Source organism: Cynoglossus semilaevis, chromosome 10, assembly GCF_000523025.1.
Source record: "Cynoglossus semilaevis isolate Cse_v1.0 chromosome 10, Cse_v1.0, whole genome shotgun sequence".
NCBI classification, from domain to species: domain Eukaryota; kingdom Metazoa; phylum Chordata; class Actinopteri; order Pleuronectiformes; family Cynoglossidae; genus Cynoglossus; species Cynoglossus semilaevis.
In genome coordinates this window covers 14,580,780-14,600,689 of record NC_024316.1, presented here as the reverse complement: position 1 = coordinate 14,600,689, position 19,910 = coordinate 14,580,780, and the positions used below count along the sequence as shown (strand labels likewise).

The window sequence follows — 19,910 nt, the reverse complement described above, 5'->3', positions numbered from 1 at the left end:
CAGGAATATTATATACGTGACAATCTTAACACACCTTCCTCATGTGTGACCTACATTCATTTTTAAGGTTGGAGTTAGTGATGGGTGAACAGTTGAATTCAAACCTGCAACTCTGGAGCTGACAGGTAAACTGTCATCCAGCTTAATTCAAATCTGAGCTCAACCATAGAAATAAATAGAAGTTGTAAACAGAACAGAAATGGAAATCCTCCAGAATATCTGCAAAAACAATTCACTCCTCCACAAAAAGCCCCTTTAATAAAAAGGTTAATTTCCTCCACCTGGTTCACGCCCATGAAAAGTTAAACCAATCTGTGCAGCAGTGGCTCCTGGGTAATTTTTTAAATAGAGACTACTGTGCAGTTCAGTTGATACATTTTTTTTTCTTTTTTCGCCGGTGTTAAGTGTCAGTTTTTTGTTTGTGGATGAATGTACAGCAGTGTCCCTGCAGCTCCCCGTCCTGCTGTGTAGGTATCTGTTTGACTCACTTTGGGAAGAACAAAAGCTCCACATGCAGCTTGGCTCACAGGCCAACATGTGAGCCCGGCTCTTTTCTTCGCTGACTGCAGCTCTGAGCTGTGAATGCAGCGCCTCGCTGCACTTTGTTTACACTTGGCAACATCAGATTTAGTGGCTGTGTGTCTTGAGAAGGGTGGATTTCCCAAAAACAAAAGGACAAGTTCAGCGCTGCTGACTCCGACCCCGCGGCCTTATCTGTTTGCAGTTTTTGCGTCAGCTTCATCTCGACCCTGACTCACATTTTAGTCTGGCAGAAACTGATCAGAAACCATTAAGTCGTCAGTCTAATGCGTCTGTGACGGCTCAGAGAGAGACGCTGTACTGTATCATACAGTGGTATAACATACTGTAGTAGAACCACTGATTGGTTCCTTTATTGACTGAACAGCAGATCATTTTCTGATCTCATTGATCTCTTGTTTGTTCTGTTAAATGTAACAAAATCATTACTTTACATTACAACCATATGGATCTTTTTCCCTTTAAACTGACCATATCATAGTATATAAATATATAGGTTTGAATCAATACATAATACGTACTTGAATGAAACTATGAGTACAATAAAATTTTCTGTAAAATTGAAGCAAACGAATCCCAGTAACAAAAAAAAGGGTAACCAAGACAAACAAATAGTTTACTGATGCTTAGATTGTAAATAATAACAGGACAGAGTCACATCCATAGTGAGATGTGATGCATATGTATGGACAGTGTACGACTGACAGAGAGGCTGCACCCATATCCACTGACACAGTCACCTGAAACCAAGCCCCTATTGTTATTACTGTTAAAAGTCTAACTTCTCCTAACTTAAAAAAATAATAATATCTTGTCCAAGAATATGTGAAAAAAATCGTTTTAAAAATCAGGTGAGAAACAGAGTTTTCCCTCTGCAGTCACTTATCAACCAGACTGTTCAGTCCATTTCCTATGTACAGTCAGAGTCAGTTGTTGTCAGAGTCAGTAGGTGCAGTCCACTGACACGAGGTCCTATCCTGGGCTGAGGTATTCTGGCCGTGGCAGCAGGATGTGAATGGTTATGACAGATGTGTGATGGGAAGTCGGTCCATCCACGCGGCCTGTGTCAGTGTGGTGTAGAGTGGAGTGCTCTGAGTGGTCGATGAAGGCCCCGGCCGTTTGCTGTGGAAATACTTCATGTGTTGAGTGAACGTAAATTAAATTACATATTTCACTATAGTGAATGTTGATACTGGAGCTAAATAACAGCGGCCGTCTGAATATTATCATTGTCATAAACAAAACCAAAGGATTAGAGGTGGGACGTGATGAAAAATGAATATGATTCATATCATCAAGAAAATATTTTTCAATTAAAATAATCTTAGTTAATGACTGAATCGATGAAAAGCCATACATGGGAAATTTAACGTAAAGAAACCTTTACGTGTTTATTGCTGTAATATGTGTTATCGCCACCTGTGGGTGGGATCGATGTTACCTGTGTGCTAGAAACTAGGTGCGATTAAATGTTAACTCTTTTGAACTAATTTTTTGTTGAGTAAATAATCAGTCAAAGCTGAGATTCTGAAGTCTCACCACTAAATCTAATGTTTTCCATACTGAGGTCTCTGAGGTTCAGTGTAGCTGGGGCAGCGAGGCCACTCAGCAGCAGGAGCAGCAGCAGGAGCAGCAGATTTACTTGTTGTTTGCATTCTCCTGGTGTCTCCTCCGTCGGGCTGTGACAGCAGCAGCAGCTGCAGGTCTGCCAGTGGAGCTCAGAGCAGGGAGACCCTGGCACCGCAGCTCCACTGAGTCCAGGCTCCAACAATGAGCCTCTGTTTTCACTTAGTCTCACTCACTGCTAACACAACCACCACCACCGTCATCATCATCATCATCATCATGAACCGAGTCCTTATGTCCGTGTGTTTTACCGTCCACTTTTACTTTTGTTTCTGCAGGAATTAATTCAGACAACATTTATTTTAGTAGCGCGAGGCAGCAGAGAGGACGTTTGTAGTGCTGTAAATTGAAGAGGACTTAAAGTCTGATTTTAAAGCAGAATAATGTCGTTCGAATTTTACTGCAAGGTCATACAACAAAGTCCTAATCATTTAAAAATCATTTATTTATTTATCTTTTATTTATAAAAAGGCTTGTGTGATTTAAAAGTTTGTTTTTTTTAATATTGTTTGTGGTGGTGAGCATCGACTGTGAGCAGGATGCTAATCGATAAATAAATAAGCATCGACTGTGAGCAGGATGCTAATCTGAGACCTCTGGGTGACATAAGAGTGCCTCGATGTGTAACTTTTCTATTCTTCTTGCGTGTGGCAGTTTCAGTGAAGCCCTGCAGCTCAGGATGAACCACTGAGGCCGCAGCAGAACCAACATTTTCATGTTAAATTTAGATTGACTTCTGTTGTCTTACATGGTCCCCACTGTAATTTCCACGTGAATGTCGGCGGACACAGATGGTTGCGCGCACGTTCCTGCTGCCCACAGCTTTAATGTGCATTAGTGAAGAGAAAAGCTGGTATTTATAACGACTCGGTAACGTTTCTGCACACAAGGTCAAATGGACGGCTAATATCTGCTTCCGTTCTTAGATGGGCAGCATTGATCCGGCCTCCATTACTGGTGTAGATTTGGCTTTGTTCAGCCAGTCGCAGCTCAATAAGCAGCCTACGCTCTCAGGTTTGACTTGGCCGTCCACAGAGTGATGACGTTCAATAATCTTCCTGTAAAACCCCTGCAAACGGCTCTGGTTACACCGGTGATAATACCAGGAGCTATTGAACGCTTCCCAGTACACCGTTTTCTCCTTTGTCTGCGCTCGGTGCTGCACATATTCACTCCTAGTGATTGTGCCCGAGCCCATATCAGTTTCAAAAGCAAGATCTGAATGAAAATGAAACAATAAAATTAGCAGGAAAAAGCCGAGATGAAACCTTTAGAAACATTTAGTTTTGTCAGTCTATCTATAGACAGATATCCAGTTTCAAAGCGTCAATGTAAAAAATAAACGGAGCGATAATTATATTGGAGGAAAAAACTTGACACTGGTTTTTTTTTCCAACTTCAAGGATTCTTTTTAGCTTTGTTCAAAGCAGTTTTTAACTCTATCTTCTCAAGTTCAAAGAGTGTTTTGAACAACGTCAAACGGCTTTTGACGACAGGCTCGTGTTGTTGCGTATCACGGGTTCAAATCCTGGTCTGGGCTGTGCTGAGCAAGCATTATTAAAACAAAGTGGTGTCGGGTACGGCATTACATGTTTACATGGAAATATAGATACATTGAAATATTGCGATCGTCGGGTACAGCATTACATGTTTACATGGAAAGATACATGGAAATATTGCGATCATTCTTTTCACGATATCGTATTGATACGCTCCAGCAGGCATGGGCAAACTGAGGCCCGGGGGCCTCATGCAGCCCGTTTAGCTTTTTAATCTGGCCCGCCAAATGTGATTACACATAAATACTTTTTTAGTAGTGAGATGTTTAGAAGTGATGTTTTGTTTTTAATCTCGCTGCTAAGTCTGTCCATAACTGTTGTTTTCTCCCTAGTAATATTTTCTAAAAAACCAAACCTACTTCCTGTTTACACCAGCTTGTGAATAGAAACAGTGTGTTGTGTGTTCAGGTGTGTTTGTCTGACAACGACTCCTGTGAAGTTGTTTTGTGGGTTGTTTTTTTTTTTTAAATGAAGTTGTTTTGTGGGGTTTTTTTTAAGTTTATTTTTACTGCAGTGAATAAACACAAAAAGCCAGACGAAATCTGAATGGACATGTATGAATAAATGATTCCCTAATTTGACCTAATTCTCACTGAGCCCCAAATCTTAATTAATAAATGAATTCAATTCATTTAAATAAAGCCACTGAACACTGCGTGAAGGCCTTGTGATTATTTGCGTTGGAAACCTGCGGTTCTGGATGATGGTAGCAGCAGACACATGTGATTCAGTGATAGGGTTACCACTGTAGAAAAACATTTATTAAAATAAAATTCACCGTGTCGTTATATATCCATATCAGACCTGGGTTCAAACCAAAGGTCAGTAATGTGGTCGTGGTCTGTTCCAGCCGTGCGTTGGTCTGTTTTTGTCAGTATATTGTAACTCCTCTCCTGTGACTCTCATCCCCTTCATCCCTACTGAGAACATAAATCCTTACAGCAGCCATAATCAGTATTTTTAATACTAACAATGGATCATGTGGAAGTGGTCACTTGCAGCGACAAACACTGAAAGATTTATAACCTGAATCTGCAGAGTACTTTAGCATCTGTGAGCTCGTGCTCTTGATTTAATGGGCTGCATCTTCTACGTAGTTCGGCTTTTAGTGCAACGTCCAGCTGCAGCCGTTACAGCAGAGAGAAATAAAATAAAAATAAATCCGATGCACATTGCTGCTCTGAACTGCAAGGTCAAACAGACTGTATTAGAGCCTGGCAAGTGAACCACGCTGATGCTTTTAGCAGCCACAGGACCAGATATTTCAATCAGATGTTGTATTTTTTTTTATTCTAAGTGCTGTGAAAAATCTGAAATTCTGTTTATAGTATCAGTCATTCTTGCAGGTCATCGCAACTGCACAGATGTGGTTGGCTTTTCTAGGTTATGGGTCTCTGTTTAGTCTTTAATGTGGGCCAAACGGTGCAGTGGTGCTGGGATAAGGGTTGAATGAAGGGTAAGAATGAGGTTTAGGGCTGGATTAGTGCTCATGTGCCGTAGTTTGTTGTTGCATTTGTTCCTGTTTTACACTGTGAATGAATGGGTATTTTGATGTTTTTTTGCAGCATTTCACACTCTCAGCATAATCAACTGTGTTTTTTTCACCCTCATCAGCCTCGGGGAAATTGTTTTGTCAATAGTCCAGGAGTTACAGGAAGAAAAAAAAAAATCTATACGGACCCTGACAGCATTACAGACGGACACAAGTTTGTTTAGGTTCGAAATCTGTCTCTTTCAAACAGTATGGAAAAAAATGTATGATCAATAATTGTGATCGTCACGATTAATCATATTGAATCAACATTCCTGAACACGATAAGAAAGTTTTGTATGTTCTGAAACAAACATTGTATATTGATGAAACAATGTAGTTGTGGATTTTAGTCATTACATTCTGATGTTGCATTGTGTTGCATCTTGACAGTGGGTTATAGACCAGGGGTCACTAGCGTGGTGCCCCGGGGGCACCTGGTAGGCCCTGTTGACTACCAAAGGTGCCCCCGGGGTATGTTCCAAACAGTAAAACTTGTCAACAAGAGGGTCAAAAATTGTCATGTTACTGTGCTTTTTGAATCAGTTACACCTGCAGTGATGACCGAAAACGTATTATTTTTATGACATTGTTGAGAACGTCTGTATCAAACAGGTAGCTCTTCGTATTACTAAATATCCTCGAAGTCTCAGTTTCAAAAACGTTGGTGACCCCTGTTATAGACAGTGTCCAGACACTTCAGTGAAGTCCTCGAATACTCAACACAATATTAATCAGGCTAAAGTGCCTCACAGTCCATTTGACAATTGTGTCGGTCAGCTTGTCAGTCGGAGACTTATTTACTGCCCTGCACTCAGCTATTAGTAAATGGAATCACATCATGTCGTAACATCTTAAATAACACCAAGGAGAGCAGGAAAAAAACACACTGGTTTACGCTGGCCTTGTTTTCACACTGATGCTGATGTTAGCAGTTAGAAAACCCTCCTTCTCTGCAGAGTTATTTGATGCAGGAATTTCTACGCAGGTGTGAATGAGGCTTCATCGTCTTCACATGTTTTGGTAACTGTGTCAGTTCCTGATTGGCCTCCAGTCGCACAGCCAGGCTCCGCTCTTCTGCTCTAATGATTCCTTAAGATGTGACTGGTGGATCTCACATCCTGTCACACCTACTTCCCCCCCGCGGCCTTAGCTACTCTGCACACACACACACAGAAACACACACACGCACACACTGACGCACTGAGGCACATTTGGCTCCGTGCCCAGTAGGCCGGCCCTGCAGAGTCCCTCAGTCCCGTGAGAACAATGTGGTGGGGCGACGGTTTGATCTGTGGATGTGTTGAAGTTGAAACATGGACATAAAGGCTTAAAGTCTTACGCAGTGTATATTGAAACAGTGCAGGATGAATGGATTAGGCTCTGCCTCGTAATCCTCAACACAGTGGTTGCTACACTGTAAAGAAAAACAACTCTGAATCCCAAATATTCCAGCCTCATCCACAGAGATGCGTGGAGGTCCGGAGGTCTCAGCTCGGCTTAGTCCGATGTTAAGAGTTCAATGTCCTTTAGAGGTTCTTGATTTAGTGATTTCGGTTTCGGAAAGTCAACGTAATATTGCGTTCTCTCTTTAAGCCGCGTGTTCTGTGCTCGGCCTGAGCTTCTTTTCCTGGTGCTGGAGTGTAATTATAATCTGCTCTGACCCACATTGGTTATTAATCAAAAATTTTAAGATGTTGTAGAAGCTTGACCTTGGGTCTTGAAAGTAACTAATGGAAATCAGTGTGTGATGATGATGATGTAGTAGACGAGAGTGGCCCAGAAGGTTTGGGGTTTGATTACATCCAGCCCCAAACTTCCAGGGTGGGTTGGCTACCCATCGGACCACCCCTGATGAAGAGCCGAACGCTAGTCTCGTTTTCTAGACCAGTGGTTCTCAAACTGTGGTACGCGTACCACCAGTGGTACGTGAGTGCTCTCTAGTGGTACGTGGGGGAAAATTCATATTTTCACATTTACATTTTCAATGGAATAAATCTGAAACATACCATGCACAATTAATACAACATTTAAACATAAACATCTTTCTAAACATTTCTAAACCTCTCTCCTGTGGTGGAAGCTAACAGGGAAGGCCTGCGCTGCTGTATTCTAATGTTGGTCATCATGGTGGTACTCAGAGACCTCAATGTTTTCTCAGGTTTTTTTTCTCAGAAGAGTCTGACTCACGCCAAGGAGCCATAATGAGGCGCAAAAACGTCCTAAAAACCAACAGAAACTAAGGAAAGTGATTGTCTCACAATCCAATGTATGGTGTAGAACAGAACAGGCCAAGGTAAACAAAGCCGTCCTCAGCATATAACGCTGCTCGCCAACTACTTCCCATGCAAAACAACACTTTCAATCCTGTGTGTTGTAATGACAGAAGAAGACTTTCCCAAAAATGTACACATACATATATATATATAGTGTATATTATAAACTAACATAATTGAACCTTGTCATTGTCTATTCACTATTATTGTTTCTGTTGTCATCTTCTACCATTCAGTACTTCAGTCGAATGGTATTATTTTTGGTAATTATTTAATTAACAGGTACTTCAGTACTGTGTTGCTGAATGAACATTCTCCATTTACCAATCAAGACACACATGCAGCTGTTTATGATAGAGGCTTTTTATAGTGTATTGAGTGTTTATGAATGACAGTCATCAGAGTGTAGTAGATGTTTGTCTGTCTTTTGTAGTATTTTCTGAGATAGAGTTTTGACCGTGGCATAAGGTTAGAAAATGATTGTTACTGTTATTATTACTGTTTTATTTCATCATTTTTCCTAACATCTGAAATGTTATGATATGTGAAATATGTTACACCTTTAAACTTTTGTCTTTCATTTTAGTGAACATTTGGATTTTTCTTCAGACCTTAGTTCATCCTTGGTGTTTTTGGCTCCATTTTCAGTGTGGTGACATTGTGTGCTGGCAACTTTAAACTGCTCTAAATGAGTCTGGCCCTTTTACTTCCTCTGCTAAAGTCTTATTACTGGATGTCCTTGATTAATATTTGAAGAGTTCAGGTCTTCTGTTTGGTTCTTTCCATCTTTGTTATGTGGATCTATCTTTCTATCGTTTCCCATCGACAAGTTGATTTCGTCGACTGTGTAAAAGTACACAGACTCCTCTGGTAAACACATGAGTCAGTGCTATAAAAGTGTAATTGAAAGAATCAACCAGAGGTGGAGAGATAATTTGGCTGCTCACAGTCGGTGTAGAAACACAACACAAACACAAACAGGAAGTGCAGTTCTTCTGACTTTGCAGAACCACAACTTTAACTTCATGGACTTCCAAAGAAGCTGGGCTTTAGCGGAGAGTTTAACCACGGAGACTATGGATCCTGCCCGGATGGGGAGCGATGTTGAATCAAATGCTTCCGCTAGTAAATTCAGCGATTAATCGGAGTCACTGAATACGACTCCTGTCCCTGTAGGACACGGCCACTCCCGCTTTGGTGCTCAAGATGGAAGTGCAAAAGTGGAATCATTAGCAGTAGCATTCGGCTAACCGAGTAGCCAGTTAGCCGAATTAGCCTCTCGCGCAGGGTCAGGGGTAGCCTGGCGACTGCCATTGTTGTTACTGTGTGATGTTGAGCACGGAAAACACAGAAAATTTTGTCACTCTGCACAAATAAAGAAAATATTAAAAATGAAATTAACGTGACTTGCTGTGACCCCTGAACTCAATCTGTGTCTCCCTAGGGGGTCCCGTGCCCCACTTTAGGAACCACTGCACTAACATCCATCCATTCTCGTCACCTTATCATGCGTATATAAAATAGCTGATGATGTGCAACATTAGCATGCTAACCTTATGGATTTAGTGTCTGAAATTTGACATAATTATTAATACAAAATGATTAACCTGTTTAAAATAAAAAAAATTGAAATATAGTGATCCCATATTTGGGAAATTCTTGCATTAACAGCAGATATGTAGGCGCCAAGCATGTGGTTCCTCTGGGACTCGAACCCAGGACTCTCTGCTCCCGAGGCAGGCGGGCTAACCGCTACACTATGGAACTGTCTAATAAACTAATCATTTTGTGACCGTCACCTTATCATGCGTATATAAAATAGCTGATGATGTGCAACATTAGCATGCTAAAAGACAATATTTTATTCAAACACAAGGAAAACTAAAGTAGAAGCAGAACACCAGTCGACTGGTGGTCGTTTTTTCATGTTTGTTTCCATGTGGGCTGCACTCAGTGAATAAATCAACATTACATAACACTGTCTTTTCATCACTGACGTGTTTTTCACCACAGGCCGAAAATTCAGCTCTCATTTTGGCAAATGAGAGTCAGAGAGAGGCCTACGAGAGATGCCTGGACGAGGTGAGCATCGCGGTCTACATCGCACATCTGTCACGTAGAACCAGCAACAACTGCACAACAGCACAAAATACACAAGTCAGTGACGTTCTCCTGTTGTTGTTGTTGTCAGGTGGCTAACCACGTGGTCCAAGCTCTGCTCAACCAAAAGGTATTTACGTGATCACAGACTCCTTTTGGTGACATCACAGACCGTATTCCGTCAGTTGTTTCATTCATTGTCTGTCGCTGAGCAGGATCTGAGAGAGGAGTGCATCAAGCTGAAAATGTTGGTGTTTGACCTGGAGAGGCAGAACCGAGCGCTCTGTGAGCTTTTTCAACAGAAACTGCCCAACCACCCCGCTGCTAACTATCAGGTAATGGAGCGTCCACGGATTCAGGAATGATTCACTGTCACTAAGAAAGGATGAGCGTCGAGGCGGGCTCACGTTACGCCACTTTTTCCACAGTTGACGTAACGATGCTCGTCACTCGTTTTATGTTGCCTTTGATGTAACTATTTTTGGATCAAATGACCTGGATGACTAAAAGCCTACACAGACATATTTTTACATGGCAATATTTTTATAGGAGAGGTTCGTTTCTCATTTGTGACCAGGCATGTAGTAAAAGATTGAAGGTAAAGAACGTCACAGTGGTTACTGTTCTTTGTTCTGGTTCATGCGAGCGCTGCAATAATAACCAGCTACGATCAGGACAAGTAACACGTTATACTTTCAAAGGATTATGGAGTCGACAGAATCAGTTATTCTCAATTAATCTCTACAAATAAAAGTCAATTGTTTAGCAATTTTCTAAATCTTACATGGTGCACCTGTGAGTGTTCCAAAAGCCCAGATCTGTTTGGTTTTTTTTTTATGAACAGATGGAGCCACTGGTTTCTTTAGCCTCATTCTTTCAAACACTGCTGAGCCACTAATGGATGTCAGGCTTCTCACCTCTGCTCTACATTGTCTCAGCAGATGCAGAGACAATGTAGCTCCAGCTTGTCTGTGTATATAATAGCCCTGTGGTGTGTACAGTGGCATTGTAATTGCCCCATGAATCTCCTGTTACAGGTCCACGCAGGAGGACCCCTCCCTGACTACAATGCACAGCTGCACATCGACTCTGCCAAACAGGTGGAGTCTGCACAGACTGAAGCACAAGCCAAGGTGAACTTCACACAACCATCGAGGCTGAATCAGACGGGGGGAGGCGGGGATGGGGGGAAGGGTGTCCTGAGAGTCTCTGTTCACACTTGAGTGATACGTCACTCTACTGACATTAACAACGTTCTCCACCATTGTGTTTATTAAAAAAAGGCCATTGCTGCTAATCTGGGCTGCACTCACTTCCTGCAGCATTCACTCAAAGGTCTCCGTGAACGACATTGTTTGCTGTGTCAGCGCTGAATTGTTCGCTGATGAAGACCTTTCTTTTTCTATGCGCAGGGAAACGGCTACCGCACACAGCACTCCTCCCCGGGGCCTCACGGTCCCACCGCCTCCATGGAGGCGCTGTCCCCCTTCTTCAAGAAGAAAGCACACATCCTGGAGGTCCTGCGCAAGATGGAGGAGACGGACCCTCTCAAGTTCCACCCGTCCACCACCAGCTTGTCCTTCTGTGACTACAGCCAGGTGCTCATGTCCACGGAGGCCGTTCTGGCCAGCGCTGACCCTCTTCCATTACAATGCAAATCCCACCACTCACACTGCCGCTGCTCCTGCTCTGACACTGACACGCACCAACATGCAAATGGCGACGGAGCGGTGAAGTGCGAGGCAGGAAACACCTGCTGTTTACACTGCAAGAGGAGCTTGGAGGGTCCTCTGAAGCCGTGCAGCCACGTCTGTAGTCCCTCAAAGGTCGCCCAGAGCCACGCAGTATCTGCACCTGCTATTAGTGAATGTCACAGCAAGTCTGTCCCCCCGCCTAAACAATGCACCAAGAATGAAGCCCACCAGCAACCAGCCGGCCCCGCTGCTCACTCATCGCTCACTGAAGCGTCTGATCAGAGCCAGGAGGTGATGGAGGCGGAGAAGGAGCAGAGCGACGTGACTGAGAGTGGTGTCAGCGCCGCTGACCCTGAAGAGCTCACTGGTTTCTGTGCCACCACCCACCTGCCCAGCTCTGTGACGGAGGCGTCCCACTTTGATAACGACATGACAGACGACGTTCACAACATCACGGGGGTCTCTTCTGTCAACCCCAGTCTGAATGACCCCTCGTCTGTCCCTGAGAAGGACACCACAGTCCAGGAGGCCTCTTCTGTCAGGGCCAGCGCCTCCATCAGCCCCAGCTCCTCCTGCCTCGGTGACAAAACAGCTGCCATCAACTCCCCGTCCAAACTACTCAAATTCCTAAAGATTCCCGCCATCGGGGAGAAATCTCAGGCTCCTGCGACGTCCGCTGTGCGTCTGAGCCCGCAGCTGACACGCAGCTCTAGGATCCCCTGTCGCACGAACAACTACGAGGTGTACCACTCCCCCGTGCCCACACGCAGAGCCACCACCACAGAGCGCTGCAGACAGCCCCCTCCTCCACCCTCCAGGTCTGAGTCCTACCCCGCCACACATTCTGCCCCCACCTCCCCTCCCCAGGCTGAAGACTGCTCACCTCCTACTAAGGACATCAGCTACAGCAGCCTGTCTGCCCCTAAAGCCAGCGCTGGCTCAAAGATTTCTGCTTCCTCTTCTACATCCTCTTCCTCACCCAAAGCCTCTCATCGGGTTCCTCATTATGAAAATGTCTGCAACGTGTCCACAAACGCAAAACAGGAAGAACACATCCAGGGCCCTGAGAAGAGAACGACTCTTCCCTGTCAGACGAAGCCTAGTGGAGGGGAGAGGAAACTGGTGAAGTCATTACCAGAGAGCTCCATGAATCCTCCTCTGTCTCCTCCTGATCGGAAGCAGTCGTCCTCGTCCACGTCGGAGTCCGAATCAGATGAAGGGGATTCGGACAGTCCAGTGTGGGTCAATCACTCCAGCCTGGCCAACTCGTCTGTCGTCAGTAATGCTCAGGTCAGAATCAGGGAAAAACCAGAGACTGACAAAAGAGAGGTCACCGTGCAGAGGTCTGAGGTCTCTCAGGCACCACCTCCGCCTCCAGCCAGAAGGAGTGACTCCTCATCCATCCCTAAGAGACCAGCGGCAGGTGCAGTAAGACCCCAGGCCGACTCCAGCCACCATGCTTTCAAAGACAGGTTGGCTGCACTGGGAAAACTGAGGAGCTCAGAGGATTTACAGGTCGGTCTGAAACCCGTGGACGCAGCAAATGAAGGTGCCTTTGGGGAGGAGAGGAGTAAGACAGTGGAGAGGCCCCTGGAACTTCAGAAGGAGGAGCAGAGACACTCAAAATACACAGACTCCCTGGATAGTAAACCTAAAAGCGTCGGTGGAGGGTTGAAGCATCCCAGCTCCTCTCAACTTTACGAACAGGCTTTAAAATCCCAGTCTTCTGCTGCGGTGGTCAAACAGGAGCTCTGTATGGTCAGGCCTGAAGGCTCCAAGAGCAAAATAGGTCTGCCGTCCCCCAACACAGACGCTCCACAGGTACTTCGCAACAACATCAAGTGTCCTGGCTCCCTAAATCTTGCCTATAATGTCAAACCAAGTTCTCACAACAGCAGCAGCCCCAACAAGATCCCTCCAAAGTCCCCGTCCAAACCTTGTCAGGGTCCATCTGTTCACAGAGGAGGGAAGCCCGCGGAGGCTCCGCGTTACTCGTCCAAATCAGAAGAGAGGAACAAAATCAGCGGGAAAGGGAAAAAGAATCCGACATATGGAGACAGTCTCCCACCTCCTCCACCAAGACCTCCAACATCCGAGGTGGACAAAAGCTCAGACAGCGTCCAGCCTCAGCCCGTGCCCAGTCCACAGTCGGCCATCGAGCAGAAGGTGATGAAGGGGATCGAGGAGAACATGCTAAAGCTCCAGGAGCAGGATAAAGTGGGGCAGGGCAGTGAGGTCAAGCAGAAGGCCTCCAATGGCATCGCCAGCTGGTTCGGCCTGAAGAAGAGTAAGCTGCCGGCGCTGAGCAGGAACGCCACCAAAACAAAGGACGAGAAGAAGGAGTGGAAGATTAACATCCCATCGGTGGGCAGGGACTCCGTGAAAGTGGCCTCCAGGTGTAAAGAAGGTGTGGAGGGTCTGAACATCTCCACCCTGATGGAAAAGGCCGAGGGTCTGAGGAGGGCTCTGGAGGCAGGCCGAGGACACTCCTGTGAGGTGGTGATGGACCAGGCTCAGGGACAGCTGGCCGTCATGTACAGAGGAGCTCGCTCTGACAACTTCATGCAGCAGCTGCTGAACAGGTGAGCACTCGAGCAGAGGATTCTTAAAGAGACAGTAACAACGTGGAGGTGTAAAGAACTGCTGTGACCTTTTAGGAACCTCTCTAATTAGGTGGGAATCGAACAGGAAATCCATGTCGTGCACTTCTTTGGGAAGTGTATTACTGCCATTACACAACGTGTAATGAGTAATTACTACTAGAGCCACAACAAGGATGCTGATAGGTCACATTTTAGAACAGGACAAGTTACCAGTCATTTTTTGACTGTGCCAACAGTAACACTCAATGTGTGTGGTTTTCTTTAACGGCAGAGTGGACGGGAAGGATATGATCAGTGTTCCCCAGCGCCGGCTCTCGTTTGACTGCAAGACTTCGAAATCAGTGTTTTCTCAGCAGAGCGACGTCATCAGTCACAACAGCAGTCGAGACGATATGGAGAAGGTACGGCAGATAATAAACCTCTGTGAATTCCTTCCTTAAAAAAAACAAACAGCTGGTGTTCACAGGGGCAGTGGTGGCTTAGTGGTTACAGCTGAAACTCCTAGGCCTTCATTTACATGGACAGTAATGTTTTATCATTAATGATTAACTCCTGTGACGTCTTCACCGTTCACTCTCTCTCTCATGTCGTCGTGTAATTCTATACTTGTTACTTGTAGCTTCATATAAGCACAGATGGAGACACTGTTTGATCTTGAAGTGGACCCTAAGTGTTAGCAACTGCTACTCAGGATAGAGCAACTGTGAAGGAGACACAGTGAAGTCCAGAGTCTAGTGTAGGGGGGAAAAAAACACACCTGAATTTGTCTTACAAGAGTCTGGATTTACAGGATGTTTCTGTTTTCTCTAATGTTTTGTTTTTCACGCAGGGACCAGAGAGAATCAGGAAGATCACGTCGGACGAAAACCTGGTGGATTCAGTTCACTCTCAGCACTTTGCAGGTGAGAAGAGTTTGTCTGAGGATTTAGTATTTTTACATGAAGTCGTTGAACTTTCACAACCAGTACTGATGTGCAGACCTCAGTATCTCAGGGTTTGGTTGTTTGTTTTAACGAACAAACACATCCTGTTATTTCCATACGGGGCATACATTAGTGCACAGCTTCATTTCCATATCAGATGGTGAAGAAACAGGACCAGGTCTCTGAGGGAAATCAGCTCTGATCCAGTTTTTACCAAAGGAGAATTCAGCTGCTGCAGCTACGCTGTTGCTTTGATCATTTCATTAGTCAAGCAAATTAAAAAAAAATTCACATGGCTTAATTGCTTTCTGCTTCATTGATTATTCAAATTCTAATCGTTACTCTTCTAATTCTTTCCTCTCCAGGTTCCGGTGCTTCCACCTACACCCTGGACAGTGGCATTGGCACGTTCCCCCTGCCTGACTGCAGCAGCGGCGCGACAGGAAGGGGGCTCTCCAGAGCAAGGGCCGGCGGGGAGCACCACTCCTCGGGCTCCCCGGGTAGGGCTGGGAGACGGGCCCGGACCCTGGACAGAGAGCTGACGTCACAGGAGGAGTGCTACTCACAACACAAACAGCTGATTCCCACCATACAGTACAGCGGCTCCATGATGGAGGGAAGAAGCTCCGCCAGCGTCATTCACGAAGGTGATGAGAAACTCCGTCAACACAGAACTAACAACACGAGTAAAAACACAGCAGAGTAAAAACACAGCGATTTTCAACTATAATAGAACCAAACAGAGATTTTATTTTTATTTTTACTATAATAGAACCAAACAGATGCTACACTGTGTCACAACGAGGTTTGAACCCAATCCCTCTGTATGTTTCAGATTTATTTAATTGAAAAGGTAAATGTGAAAATGTGAATTTTCCCCACATACCACTAGAGGGCGCTTGCGTACCACTGGTGCTACGCTAACCACAGTTTGAGAATCACTGCTCTAGTTTATACCCACAGTCCAACACAGTCCAAGGTTTAATGTTTACTTGGCCCTGAGTTGGACAATAAACCAGCTTCGTCTAAAAAACGCTTCCCAAACGTTCTCTGCACCCAAAGATTGTAGCTGTCCCTCCCACTGAGGCTCCACTTGGAAAAAACAACAGCTGTTGCTTCAAAACACTGTATTTAAAATGATACAGAACAAAAAAAACTGTGTCTAAACTCTGTCTTGCCGTGTTTCCTCCAAAGTCACGAACCGAGCTCTGACAGAGAGAAGCACCACTCGACTGTGTTGTTGTTAAGCTTCTGTATCGTCAGCTGCTGCAGCAGTTGGACGTGAGCAGCGCAGGAAATGCCAGAGTTTGTATATAAATAAGTAGATCTGCACAAACTGCAATATTTCTCCAAAGAGCCGTGACTCAGAGATCCTGACGTCAGCCCTCCTGACTTTTAGTACTTCAATTCATGAAATACTTTCAACGACATCCGCTACTTCATCCATATTAAGGAGTAAAACCCGAGACTGTTTCCTGTCCAGTGTTGTTACTCAGCCTGACAGACCAACTCACATCTGTCCTCGTTTACGTCTCTTTTTAGACAAAGAAGTTCATGGAGCCAACATGTTTTCTCCTCGCACAAAGACGTGGACTTTCCCCAACCTCAAGACTCCGTCAGGACCTGCAGAGGTCTACCTGGCAGTGGAGGAGGAGGAGGAGGAGACGGTGTCATTTGGGTCACCGTTCAGAGGGGTAGGAGGTTTAACCTTCCTCTTTAAATTATAACGTAAACACAACATTTTAGCCTCGAGGTGCTAAAAATAATGAAGGGGAGTAAAAAAGATCATTTCCCCCAACTGGCCAGTAGGGGGCACTTTTTCACATTTGTACACCATATTCAGTAATTGTAGTACTGATGCTTTGTTTTCTAATGTTTAAATGGGCATGATCTGATTTTCATCCGTGGACGTTTGCGTTTGGTCACGTCTACGTTTTTTGTGAGATCAGATGTGTTGCACGCGATAACGCATTTAACCCAAACTTTGTCCTCCTCAGGGCATGAAGTCCAGCGGACCGTCCTCCAGCCGTATGGTTGACCCCGGCAGCTTGCCAGTCCCGGCACAAACGGGAATGAACCGCAGGGGAAAGAACCGCACTCCGAGCGTCCCCGAGATGAGCCGTGAGGCCGGGCTGGAGCTTCTCAGGGAGCGGCCGGAGGAAGCGCTGTCTCCCAGCCGCCCTCAGGTCCTGGAGACTCCGGAGTCTCTGAGCGACTCTCTGTACGACAGTCTGTCGTCCTGCGGCAGCCAAGGATGATCCTCGGAGAGCACTGAGGAGATCAGACTGACGACAAACCTCAGCAGCCCTCCGAACTCAGATCTCTGCTGGTCGCCGGACGCACTGACACCGCAGGAGCTGCTGCCACCTCGGAGGAACGGAGACTGAGTCCTGTGGACGTCCACAAAGATCTCACCAGTCGTTTCTGATGCAACTGGACATAAGACTTCTGCTCAGGATTTCCAATAAACGTGAAGCCAAAACCCACACCATGACAAGTTGTTTGACTTTTCCTCCATCAGACTGCGCTGTGGAGCTTCCTGCGAGACGCAGGACAATGAGACGCATGGATGTGATGACGATTAGCACAAACTGCAGCCTGTGTTTGTTTTTCTTTCATCCTGGCAGATGGAACTTTGTTGTACATGCAAGGGGGGGGGGCAAGGGGGAGCTGACCAGTTTGATACCTGAAGTACTGTATCAATACTTCCATTCTGTTCTCCATCATTTCATCACATCATCTATTTAAGAAAAAAAACAACTCAGAAAAAAAAAAAAAGAATGTTCATGTCAGTGATCCTTACCCTTCACGCATCACAATTAAATATAAAAACAACGTCGCTGTCATGTTGATATTGTTTTGTCTGTTTTGAGTCATGCTACATTTAAAGGTAATATATACCAGCAATAATGACATAGAGAAGAGAAATGGCTACATTATTCAGTGGATATGTATTTCTAATATTTATTTATTTTAAGTGTACATCACTTGCTGTCATTTTTTTTTTGTAATCTCTGTGAATATTTGGCTCCTGGCCTGTAGATTTCCATCATCCCCTGGTATTTCAACTTCTCTGTTGCTGTTTGTTCTTTAGTCACTAGAGGTCGGATGAACCTACTGCCGTTTTTTCAACTTTCTAATTAAAATCGTTTCATTTACTGCTGTTGCTTTTTAGTCGTCGATTCGAGAACGCTCGTCACAAACAGCCGGAGCAAAGCACCGTCCCGTCCATCAGGAAACTATCTGACCGTTACTATGACAGTTCACATGCTTGCACTCCACGTAACCTGTGTTGATTTGGTCAACTAATAATTTCCGTCGAACGCTTAGTGAACCCAGACTAAAAACTCTTTGCTTACGAAGATTACACGTAACCCTCATTTCTTTCAAATGTCATAAAGAGAAAATGTAGTTTGGTTTTTCACATGACCTTTGGGGTCTCGAAGGGACAAAGAGAAGACTTTCAGTGTTTCCACTAACAAATGTAATTCTATTTGTTAAACTCATTTAGAGTCATTTTATAAAGTTCCCACCGAGGAAAGGTCTAATCAGGGTCAGTCTTTTAAATACAATTTAACATATGTGGGTCATGAGGATAGGGGCAGGTCAGTCAACCACAACAGGTCAACATTTTGTCTTTTTGAAGTCCATGGATTTGAGGGAAGACGGTACAATCAAAATTAATTTTATAATTAGTTTATTTTGACAGTTTAAATGAATAAGAATGTAGGTCACAGCACAAGAAAAAAAACAATCTACCATTAAAGACAAAAAGTCAAAGTAACGCTACACAATCAAAACAACAAACAAGGCAGCCATGAACTGAACCACCATGGTTCTCATGGATAGTCTTTGACGTGGACTAAAGGTCACTGATGAAATAACTACAAAGGCTTGATCACAAACCAGATCTTCATCCATTCTGTTCTAAAGTGAACAAAAAGAAAGAAAATGTTGTACCATGGAGGGACCCCAGGTCCCAAAATCAGATGGATCCAGGTCTGATTTTGGAAACTGCAGCCATGGTGCAACACTCAGTAAGAATTACTAACTGGATTACTTTAAGAAGAAGAGTGAGGACAGTAGTGAAGGAGGTTAGTGAAGTGTAGTTATTGTGAAAGAAATCCAGTTCATTAAATTCTGACTGATTTAAACTTAAAACAAAAATAAATCTGGGATCAAGCGTGTAGTTTAACTCATCAGTGACCAAAGAACAAATCTTGGAAAATCCATGAAATGTCATGCTGATTAGTAAATGGTCAACCTTATCAGTAGAAAAAATTTAATTAAATAATAAAATAAAATCCATATACAGCTGAGCAGGGATTAGAATGGGACCTGCCGTCAGCTGTGGTGAGTCTGGGTCATGGGGTCAGTACCTGGACATGAATGAATCAAATGAGTTTCTATACAACAACAAACCAACCACAACAGGATTTAGTAGAAGTTACAACCTTAAGACACCCAGTAGAACGGAGGCAGGTCTGGAGTAACTTGGCTGCAGTGACTTGACCAGGGTGGAGCCTCTTCAAGTACCACAGCATGACTACGTCCAGTCAACACCTGGACCTAGTGAGGGGGAGTATCCTGAAAGAATCAAACATCAGTCCCTTTGGCAGAGACACAGAATGACATGAGATAGAACAGCATCATTGAGGACTAGCTCACATGTAGCCCACGTCAGCTCTGGGTTTCATCTAGATCGTCTGCTGCGTAGTCTTGGTCTTCAGTGACAGAGATGGCTCCTGTACTGGGTGAAATATTCTGACAGGAAAAAACCCCAGATGTGTTACAGTGGCAGAGAGACTGGACAGAATCAATGTGAAGGACCAACCTGAAGACATCCTGTGTTTGAGAAGACCTCGCTTCCAATGACTCAGTCCACCTGGGCCACTTCCACCCTACAGTCCGGGACACCAGAGTTCCTGAACTTCTATGGATCCAACACCTCAGGGTAAACACCATGGAGTCTTACCTGTTTCATTGACTGATCTTACCACCTTCAGCCAATCAGGACAGCTTGGGTGACACCACCACCAACCCTGATCAACACCATTA

The 19,910-nt window shown here is 44.6% G+C and overlaps 1 protein-coding gene across 1 annotated transcript; it reads left to right on the top strand.

The window, feature by feature from the left end:
* Nucleotides 1-8,738: 8,738 nt before the first annotated feature.
* Nucleotides 8,739-18,010, top strand: nckap5l (NCK-associated protein 5-like). The gene is made up of 11 exons (XM_025059140.1): nt 8,739-8,744; nt 9,423-9,614; nt 9,724-9,762; nt 9,848-9,967; nt 10,670-10,765; nt 11,045-13,908; nt 14,201-14,330; nt 14,759-14,831; nt 15,218-15,499; nt 16,395-16,546; nt 16,850-18,010. The coding sequence occupies exons 1-11, from the start codon at nt 8,739-8,741 to the stop codon at nt 17,108-17,110; spliced, it is 4,215 nt and encodes a 1,404-aa protein (XP_024914908.1). The 3' UTR covers nt 17,111-18,010.
* The last annotated feature ends 1,900 nt before the right edge of the window (nt 18,011-19,910 follow it).